Source organism: Cibotium barometz, chromosome 16 (assembly GCF_041138505.1).
Source record: "Cibotium barometz isolate CiBa-2024 chromosome 16, ASM4113850v1, whole genome shotgun sequence".
In the NCBI taxonomy this organism is placed as follows: Eukaryota; Viridiplantae; Streptophyta; class Polypodiopsida; order Cyatheales; family Cibotiaceae; genus Cibotium; species Cibotium barometz.
Genome location: NC_141061.1, coordinates 27,684,147 through 27,695,192, shown reverse-complemented (window position 1 = coordinate 27,695,192; position 11,046 = coordinate 27,684,147). Strand labels below are relative to the sequence as shown.

The following is an 11,046-nucleotide window of genomic DNA, read 5'->3' as shown; positions in this document are numbered from 1 at the left end:
TTGATCCACTAGATCACAAATGTAGCTCTCTATAAGATAGAGAGCTACATTTTTTGATTGATCCACTAGATTTTATGGTTGATCCACTAGATCACAAATGTAGCTCTCTTAGACTATGATTGACTTAAAGTCATACTCTATCTTCACGGATCCTAACTAGTTTGGATTTTCTTATGCCTCCTCCAAGCTTGTAAGCTCATGAACCTTCATCATCTTTACCATAAGTGCATAATCAACAATGTTAGCTTGAGCCTTTTTTTTCTCCTATATCCACTTTGAATGACATACTTTTGTTGGCATATATATTGGCTGGTGGATTTCTACTTTGGCAATGGATTTACCCTCTATGGTTATGCATGTTTATTGTCTTCATCTTCAGGTTCCACTTCTTATGGAACACCACATGCGCGTGGTCCTTTTTGTGTATAAAGATGGAGCTTGCAAGTCTACATCTAGTGGTTGTGATTGCTAGGAAATGATCTCCTTACTATGGAAGAAGCCTCCTGCTACACCCAATGGTGCTACTCTATAGACACCACATCACACAACTCACCATGATCTTTCTTGCCTCAAGGTTGTAACCCTTTGACTCCAAAAGATTTTTATCACATTGGTCCTATATGAGTCTAGAATATGCATAAAAATAGTCACTTCTGAAAGGCAACATAAAGGTTTCTTACCACAGTAGGTGTGGACTACTTTAGTGTAACTCTTGTTAAGAATGTACATCATAGTATTGACTAATGTTGTCCAAAAGATATTAGGCAATCCTTTCCCCTTAAGCATCACACTATATAGGCTAGAGAATAGGGAATCACTCTACCTCTACTGTAAATACTATTGTGGGGAATTCATCACTCGCATCGAGCCATGCTCTATAAGATCCATTCCTCCTTCAAAAGTTGTTTCTATTACTTCTCTCCTACAAGCATTGCCATACCACCATGTTGGACTATGGGGCCTTACCTCACACACACTAGTTCTCCATGGAGTGCCTTGAAGACCTTTGTAAAGACCTCCAAATGCTAGCCATTAAACACAATTTTAATCAAAAAATTATTAGTTTAAGCAATTGAAAATGCTCGATACATCTTGCACCATCTTAGATCTAGTTGTACAAGTCCTAAACAGTAGGAAGAACTAAAGGTTGTAAGCTTATAATTCACTCCTAGCCTTATACTCTTATTTGGATCCAACTTCAACAAGATATAATCAACAAAATAAAACCAAATATTATAATTCACTCCTAATCTTATGGTCTTATTATGCCCTCCTAATCTTATACTCTTATTTGGATCCAACTTTAGCAAGGATAATGTGTACACGTGTTGCACCTATGCAAATTGTTTCCCCCCCTTCACTAGAGTGGAAATGATCTCAAAATGGAAGGAACCTCCTCCATCCATGGTGCTACTCTATAGACACCACATCACAACTCACCATGATCTTTTTGGCTTCAAGTTTGTAACCCTTTCACTCCTTAAAATTCTTTGGGTCCCACTTGGTTCTAGAATATGCGTAAAAATAGTCACTTCCAAAAGTCCTAAAACATGCAACATAAGGTTTCTTACTAGATTAAGTGTGGACTACTTTAGTGTAACTCTTGTGAAGAATGTGCATCATAGTAATAACTAACGGGGTCCAAAAGATATAAGGTAATCCCTTCCCCTTCAGCATACAATACAATATAGGCTTCAAGAGAATAGAGAATCACTTCACCTCGACTCTAAATATTATCTTGGTCAATTGGCTAAGCCATGCTCCAAGAGCTCCACTCCTCCTTAGGAAGTTGTTTCTGTTGCTTCTCTCATGCAAGCATTGTCATACCACCATGTTGGACTACGGATCCTTGTCCCTCCTCTCACCTCACACACTAGTTCTCCATGGAGTGCCTTGAAGGCATTTTTCAAGGACTCCAAAGGCTATTACGCAACACAAGTTTATGGAAAATGTCTACAAAAACAAAGAGAGAAAGAAAATCACACAAATCAACCATTCAAGGACTATTCGTGCGAGTCCTAAGTAATAGGAAGAACCATCAACAACAAAACCAAATATTGTATGCTTATAACAAACAAACCCAAACATCATATGCTTATAGTTCGCTCCTAATCTTATACTCTTATTTGGATCAAACTTATAGTTCGCTCCCAATCTTATACTCTTATTTGGATCAAACTTCAGCAAAAAATAATGTATACACATGTTTCACCTTCTCAAGTTTTTTCCCCTCCTTTGCTATCGAAAAATCAAGGATATTAACATTTTCACTAATGGCTCTCAGATGAGGTATTTATTCCTTTATTGAAGGTTGCATGGCAATTTAGATCAGCCTCCTAAAGTACATATAACAATCCACTCTTCATCCTCATCTTGAATTTTTATTGAGGACATTAAAGGAATGGTGGCTCTGGGCCTTCTAATAACATGTGGGAACATTTTGAAGCTATGGAGAAGCTTAAGGAGAAGTATAAATGGAGAAATGGATGGCATAGAAGACAAGGAGCTAAGGGAGATCTTGTAGAGATGGAAAGAAGGTGAAAGAAAGTAGATAAAGGGCTTTGTGTTGTTGGGATAGAAAAGGAATGTCTACTAAGAGAGCTATTGGGTAGCACAGGTAGAGTTGGGATTTGATTTTATTTTTTTTGGAGGTTGAGGAAGCCTAAAAAACATCGTAGAAATTAATGTGAGATTACTCATTCAGCCAAAACAATTTTCTCTTAGCATTAAAGCCTTTTTTGTCAAACAAAAATCATCCCCTTAAAAGAAATGATTGTTGGAGCTTTGTTTCCTGACTTTTCGTTGCCTTCACTAATGTTTCTATCATAAATACAGGAAAAAGAATATCCATGAATTGAGTTACAAGGGTACCAAAACCTGAGGATAAAAAAATCATTTGTATTAGTCCACCATGTATGTGCGTGAAACAATCTTCAAAAAATTTAACGCCATCAAAGGCTACTCAAATGTTGGCTCAAATGCAAGCGCAAAAGGTTAGCTCAAATGCCACTCAAATGTTGAGTAGGAAATCCAAGTCCATGTAGCATGAGAAGTGCATTTCATCTTCAAGAGCCTCCAAGGTGTCAATAAAAACCTGTAATGTTACAGTATCTTCTTCCACTTCCAAGAATTGATCGTGCACAAGAATATGATCTGGATGGAACAAGGTGCACCATAATTTAATGAGATAATCAAGGGAAAAAAATAATGCAGCCCCTTACTGTTTGAGATGGATTATTCAATGTTTGATAAACAATTTCTGATTACAAATTTAGATGCCTTACCTCCGCGCAGCTACTGTTTATACACTTGTTTGGTGACAGCTCTCTATTTGAAGCTATATGGGCTGGGCATTCCTCACGTGTACTAGCATCTGAATCGCTTTTCCATACTACCGTAAGTGGGCACGCCATCAACTGCAATAGAAAAAAGTCAATATTTTGGAAGAATTTGCATGGAAAGATGCACAAATGGCCCTTAACATGATAGCAGTGCAAACACACTTACATGAAATGCAAGAGCACTAGGGTATACGAGGTACGTCGCTGACAATAGTTGCATTGCAGTAATAAAATGCAGGCTAGCAGAAGAGCTACAGAAAGCACATGCCAATACTACAGAGGAAACCAAAAAAGTAGAAGGGAAGACAGATGAAGACATCATGGTCAAAAAAAAAAAGGGTATTAGAGACCTTGAAATCTGGATGAAGAGGTGGCAATAACTGAAAGCTCTCAACTTGAAGTTCATGGGAGCAACCCCATTAGCCAACAGCGGGCCGGACCTAGTGAGTTGCTGTTACGTACCTAATACTAATCTTCAGGATTATGGCCTAATCTGGCAAGGTTAGGGGAAGCAGGCTGATACAGGTGGCTAGGGTTCATTATTAATAAATCCATGGATACTAGCTATTTATGACTGGATGGTTATTTTTAGTCACTATATAAGTGACTTATGGGTTATTATCATTATGGGCTGACAGTTGGTTTGTGCCTGGACCAAGAGTTGTCATACTCTTGTCATGGACATGGCGGATCATATATAGTCTTGGCAAGGCCCTGTACAAGTAGGCAGTGGTGGTATGGGACACCAGGGCTGACTGGCATGCATATATGGGAGTGAGTCCGGAGGTCCACGAACACGGACCGTGGTTGGTGGTGAGCTTGCGTGCACCCTTCTATGTTTAATTGTACTAACCTTGTGTTGAGCCTCTATTTTAGCGGTTGATCCTTGGGAGATCTTACATTTGTTATTAGAGCTAACCTAATCATGGAGGCGGGGTCTGATACCAAATGTAAGATCCCCCAAGGATCAACCCTAAAATAGAGGCTCAACACAAGGTTGGTACAAACAAACATTGAAGGGTGCAAGTGAGCTCCCCACCCAAACACAGTCCGCATTCGCAAACCTCCTCCCTCGATTAGGTTAGCTATGATACCTTGTGTTGAGCCTGTGTTTTAGGGTTGATCTAATCACCGAGGCGGGAAAGCAAGGTTTGCATGTCTCATGGGTGTTTTTCAATTCTGTCGCCCAAACTCGGAAATTTCTTTCAGTCGCCTTTCTATGTTTTGATCTTTCAAAGAAGTAGGTGCTTTTCTCAGTTTTTTCCAGGCACGATATGATGCATGTGGATTATGAGAGGGAGAGCGAAGAGAGGGAAAGATGTGTAGATGTGCAAGAGGGAAAAATTGTCTGGAAACCCCGCTGTGTAGAGACTCTTTTGGTTTGCCAGAAGCCACCCCAGATGTCCTCCCTGTTTATGTTGGGCTGTAGGAGAGCTGTGCATGTATGCTATGCACATGTAGGGGGGCGCCCTAGGCGGGTAGCATGGCCGGAGCAAAGGCTCATAAGCCGTCCAGACTGTACAGCAACCTGTACAGGCTGTACGAGGGCCGTATAGGAGCCTGGGGTGCTGACCATACAGCAGATAAGCAGGGCCGCAGATGGTGGTAGCAGGGCAGCAGGCAGAGAGAGAAGGGGGGGCACATGCAAAGCCGTGACACACCTACAAGTATGCAAGGCACAAGCGGACATCAAATAGCAGCCGACAGGCAGAGTCGAACAGCGCAAGTGACACGTGGCACTGCCATGTGGCAATAATGATGTGGCGGCGATCATGGCATTGATGATGTCGCAGTCGGGTGCAAGTGATCAACAGCAGTAAGTAGGAGCATTGGTGCATACATATACGTGGGTAGCCAAATCGTCATATTCATCTTCTTTCCTCGGTGTTGGACTTCACAGAGTGTTTCCCTGTAGGCAAAGTGCAAGCCAAAAGTGTACAATGGGTCACACGGCTATGATTTGATGTCTTCATTGTCAACCACATCTTGTACTCAGTTGTATTACTTCTTTCTTGTACATAATACGGAGCAGTAGTTTAGGAAACTCGTGTGTGTTGTATGTGTGATTCTTTTGCACTCTTCTTTCTATCTCTAGAAAACCCTAGCACATATGCATAAGTGTTCTACAGTTGGTATCAAAGCCTACAGAACCTGCAAATTTTTTTTCTTTTCTCGCACTTGTGTGCGTTGACTGCTTGGATAGGATAGAGCACTTAGATTCCAGTGCACATGTTCAGGTTTGGGGCTTGGATAGGGTAGAGCACTTAGATTCCGTTATAGTAGTATCCCTAGCTGTGAGACCAACTGCCTCCCTGCTCGAAGACGATGAAGCTCCGGTGTCCATAATCTCCGAGTGCACAAAAGCTAGAGTCTTTGCGGCTGCAGCTGAGGAATCAGCACCTTTCTCGATGCTCCGCTGAGGACACTTCCTCCAATAGTGACCCTTCTAGCCACAATGGTTATAGGTCCGCTCGGCCTTCAAAGCATCACGCTCTAAATTGGGCTTCTTCTCAGAAGACTTCGCCGGTGCTTCCCTTTGCCCTTGTTGTTGTTGTTGCAGCCTTTCGACTACTGGCCAGTCAAAAACTCAGAACCTCCGCAATGTGGAGGGTTCGTAAACCGATCTTATTGGTCCAAAAACATCGGCACAAGCTCCTCCCATGTAATGGTGTTGAGCCTCCCACTAGTGAGATCAAAGAAGAATAGAAAGCTGAGTACTAAGGGGTAAGATCAAACAACAAGGTGATGGCTATATCCTCTGAAGAACCTCCTGTTGAAGAGCCTAGAGTTTGTCGATGTGCTCTCGCATCATCGAAGACTTTGCAAGATACATCACTCGCATCAGCACTTCCAAGAAAATCCTCTTCATGGGCGATACCCTATTGTACAAAGAAGCCAAGTGCTGCCAAATCCCTCGAGCGAGCGTCGTGTGTTTGATGTGATTGATCACTTGGGGTGTGCAATTAAGGAAGATAAAAGAACGCACACAGACATTGACACGATCCCACAATTGTGCTTGAGTCTCCCGCTCTTTCCTAGTAGATAGTGAAAGCTCCTCCTCCTCCAACTCTAGCCTTGGAACTCCAACCACAATGAAGTCAGCCAAATCACAAGACTCCAAGACAGACTACATCATTACCTTCTAGATGCCATAGTTGGTCCCGTCCAACTCTCGATCCACCGGGAATGTTGGGAGGATGGGAATCTTTACATGCTTCTCAGCTATCTCGAGCAAATCTGCCATCTCGGGGGTTCACAAGGTCTTGGAAGGAACGGTGGGTGGGAAAAAAAATGAAGAAGAGGTTGCAACTGCTATGCAAGGTGGCTGTCCAGCAATGATGGCCACCTTCTACCTGGTTCACCACGTCGCGAACAGCCTAGAAATTCTTCAATCCGCACCAAAAAACAGCAAACCCTCAAGCTCTCACTCTCTCCAAGCTTCAAGCCACCTGGGGCTTTGATACCATGTCGGAATGGGCATCAGAAATGAGACAAACACCTGTGAGAACGGAAATGCAGAACTGCGGGGGACAGAATGACTGATAACACATATGTGATAGACTTGAGGTGAGGAGGAGAAGGCATGGTGGGATGAGTTCATGCAAGATTTTGATATGGAGATAAAGTTCGGAAGGGTAGTGTGAATAGAGTGGCGGATGCCTTGAGTGGGGAAGTGACTCTTTGAGCTTCACTAAGATTAGGATTGACCTTTATGACTCTTTGAGAGGGCTATGTGAGACCGACAATCATTTTGGTCAGTATTGGTAGCATGTCCAAGCAAGGAGCTCCATTGATTTAGACCGAGACACAGGAGTCATGCCTTCCGGAGTGTGGCTGGTGGTGAGTTCCTTATTTGGATGGATTGTTGTTCCAGAATGAGAAGGTTTGTGTACATACCTTCATAAGGTCAAAAAAATCTAAACTTACGAATTGAGAGATTTGAGAAAGAAATAATAGTGAAGAAGGACAAAGACAAAAACAAAGCATTTGAAAGATCAAAAATAAATAAACTAACAAACCTAGCTACTAAGGAGAGGAAATCAAAAGATAATATCAAACGAAGACTTTTAATTAAGACATTTAAAAAAAAACAAAAACACACAAACAAACAAACAAAACAAAACAAAATAAACAAAAAAAACCCAAAAAAATCAAAAAACAAGAAACAAGAAAACAAAACTGTTGGTGTTGGACTCACACACTCACACACACAAACCTGCACATTAGGGTTAGGTGCAAGATGGAGAAGCTCACACACAGAAATGAGAGAGAGAGAGAGAGAGAGAGAGAGCCAAAAGTGTGGTAACCACAAAATGCAAGTCAACCCTTGCATGTGTGCCACATCCATATAATATAGAAGTACAAAATATTATATGTAGAGTGTCCTTTCACACTTAATATCCAAGGGGGAAAACCACATGGGAAAAAGTGCCCTTGGTTAAGCCCTGTTCACACATAGCACTACCATAAGTGAGCATATGCCTACAAATCCCCCCTGTAGTGGAAGTGTGAACCTATACAAGGTGGCAGATCACTCTCTGTATGAGAGTAAGCCCAAAGCTTTGCGGAAAGCTTCAAACTTTTCTCGAGGTAAAGCCTTTGTGAATAGATCTGCAACATTATCCTGTGTAGGGCAGTAAGATAAACTGATCTCCCCTACATGTAACCTTTCTCTGACATAGTGATAATGAATCTCAATGTGCTTGGTACGTGCATGAAATACTGGATTTCGTGCCACGGCCATAGCACTCTGGCTATCAGTGAGAATGGTGGTGGGTGTCTGCTGACACTCACGAAGATCAACCAATAATCTCCTCAACCATACACAATCTACTGTAGCTGTGAAGACTGCCTTGTACTCAACCTCACAAGTAGATGTGGCAACAGTGGGTTGCTTTTTACTCAACCAAGATATGCATGAACTGCGAAGAAAAAAACAATTCCCCTTTTACCAAATACTTCCCATCTTCAAATTCAACCTTTAAACCTTGGTCGTTTATGGCTGAGACGAAGAGCAGATTTTTCTTTATCCCTAGAACATACAATACATTTTTCATACATATATTGGCACCGTTGGTTGCAATAAGTATGACATTGCCAATTCCCTTTACTGGATATGTGGTATGATCTGCACATGATACAGTGCGGCCATTTGAAGCATAAACCAAGTGCTGAAATACATCTTTGCATGAAGTGATGTGGCTCGAAGCACCACTATCAAAATACCATGATACATCCTGTCTGTCAGATGCAATGCAAGACATATCATTGTCTGAAGCACTTGTGTGCCACTAGTGCATGTGACCAAAAAAGTGTACTCTTCCTGGATTACATTAGCTGATTGTTGTGCTTTGTCATCAGAAGAGTCTGCTACTGCATTGCCTGCTTCTTTCCTTTTCTCTTTTGCAATCCGCTTCCTACATTCACTGATGTAGTGTCCAGGCTTATGGCAGTAGTGACATTTGCCCTTCTTTTTGGGCTTGTTTGCATCCCCTTTGTCAGACTTTTCACCACCAGAAGAGGGCTGTCCATGACCAGCCTTGCTAGACTGTTGTCCCCCATGCTTAAAGCTCTTTGCTTTACCCTTATCCTTGGCTGTAAATGCCTTGTCTCCACCACGGTTGCTCGATAAGTTTGCTCTTGTTTGCTCTTCCTGCAAGAGTAAACCCATTAGCTCTTCAAAAGTGACGGGATCACCACCTCCTCTCATTGAGAGGTTGAGAGAGGTGTGAAAGCCCAAGTAGGAAGGTGGTAAAGAATGAAGAGTGTTGGTGACCAGCTGTCTGTCTGGGATAACCTCATCAATGTTGAGCAATTGTTCCTGCAAATCTTTGACTTTGGTGAGATGATCTGCCATGGAGTCACCCTCATCCATAGAAAGAAGATCCAATTGTCTCTTCAAGTAGGCAACTCTTGCCTCGTTGCATACCTGATACATTGCTTCCAATGTATCCCATGCAAGCTTCGATGTCTTGCAAGAACGAATGTGCGGAATAATAGTCCTTTTCACTCAAAGGGCTATCAATGACATGGCCTATGCATCCCTAGAGTCTCGTCTCTTCAGCTCTTGTGTGGGAGCAGGTTCTACTTTACGAGCTCTTGGAGCACCTCCCTTTTGAGGTGTGGCTGGCTATATGGTAAGTGGGCGTGTGTCATCACCACACACGATGCCCCAAAGCCCTTTGGCTACCAACAAATTACGGATCATGAAACTCCAGAGGGAGTAATTAGATCCATCCAACTTGTCCTCCTGGGTGAGCACACCAAATACATCTGTAGCATTTTGAGCCATGTCAACAAAATATACCTGCAAGCAAACCAAACACCAATGTGCACTGCAAAATATACCTGCAAACCAAACACCAATGTGCACTGCCAGGCAACCAAATGTCCTGTGCAAATGTTTGCCTGCAAACTGAAGCAAGTGTAAACCTGCACCAAATTGTCCAATTACACACAATGTGTATACATAGGCGACAAATCACAGCTGTAATGCCCAATTACATGCTCCAATCTGAAAAACCCCAATTTTTATGCACTCCAATCGCTTCAATTTGCAGTTAATTGACCAATTTTCACAAAAGCCCCAAATTGCTGCAACTGAAAGAGGCTCAATTTGTTGATTTTGACCTCAATTTGGAAAACCCCCAAATTCTAAGCAAAGCAGCATGTCCAATTTGGCCTCAAATTGAGAAATCCCCCAAATTGCCTAAACGCTGTACCACCTGCAACTTTTCTTTGAATCTGCCTGCACTGAAGTGGCTGCAAAAATTGTATTTTCATGTGAATAAAATTCTGTCAAAAAGTACCTGCAGTACGGATGGCACAGACGTGTAAGGCAGGCGGCAGCCAGGGGTGTTGTTGGGCACGTGAATCGATGGATGGAGGCACTGGGCGCTGAGCTACGACTGACGAAGCAGAGGCTCTGGGCTGGTTCCAACAAACGACGCAGTGACGGATGGAGGCTCTGGGCGGCGGCGGCGGCGGCGGCCCTGGTGCCGGCGAGGGTGCCAGCCGGGAGAGGCGGCAGTGGCGGCGATGGTCGCAGTTGCGCCGCTGAAGGCGCTGGGCAGAAAGGGCGGCGGCGAAGGTCTGCGCAAAAGCGCCGCCTGCCGCGGCGGAGGTGCCGCTCACGGGCTGAGCGACGGTGGTTCGCTCCCCACTAGCCGCCGGTCCAACGGCGGCGGCCTGGCAACCGACTGGGCTGGGCGGAGATGATCGCCTGCGCAGTAACGCCGCCGGTAGGGCTGGGCGGAGGCGGCAGACTCGGCAACAACAAACCCTACTCAACGCTAGAACAAGCCACTTTTACAAAAAAGAGCATTGAATTATGAATTAAGTGGGATTTTCAGCTCCCCACTTCTATAAAAGTTACTCCTTATCATTTTAAACATTCCAAAAGCTGAAATGCCAAAGATAAACTTACTACGATTCATGAAAGAACGAACCTTTTTCAAAATCTTATTGAAACTATAACCTTTTTTGATAAGCAGCAAAATAAGATGGCATGATTGAGAGATAAAGGCATATTTAGTAGAGCAAAGACGAGAGAATCTAAAAAGTTAAGAGCAAATAACACCATACTTAGCTGTATCAGAAATCTTGAAAGAAAAGTGTGGCATCCAAATGATCTTTAAGTTAGCATATTCAGGTTATAAGCATTTGTCATAAATATCTACTATGAAGCCTGAAGATGATTGAGTGA

At 42.9% G+C, this 11,046-nt stretch overlaps 1 protein-coding gene across 4 annotated transcripts in view; it reads right to left on the bottom strand.

The window, feature by feature from the left end:
* Positions 1 to 2,878: 2,878 nt before the first annotated feature.
* LOC147630514 (mitochondrial-processing peptidase subunit alpha-like) overlaps positions 2,879 to 11,046 on the bottom strand; it is a 52,182-nt gene continuing 44,014 nt past the window's right edge. For 3 of the 4 annotated variants that reach the window (XM_086810401.1, XM_086810402.1, XM_086810404.1), the window contains 2 exons: positions 3,285 to 3,416; positions 2,879 to 3,153 (listed from right to left, as the gene is read on the bottom strand). In XM_086810401.1, coding sequence (XP_086666527.1) covers positions 3,367 to 3,416 — 50 coding nt within the window. In that variant the 3' untranslated portion in view covers positions 2,879 to 3,153; positions 3,285 to 3,366. Of the gene's footprint in view, positions 3,154 to 3,284; positions 3,417 to 11,046 lie in introns of those variants that run through there. The other variant, XM_086810403.1, reaches the window with a different exon arrangement.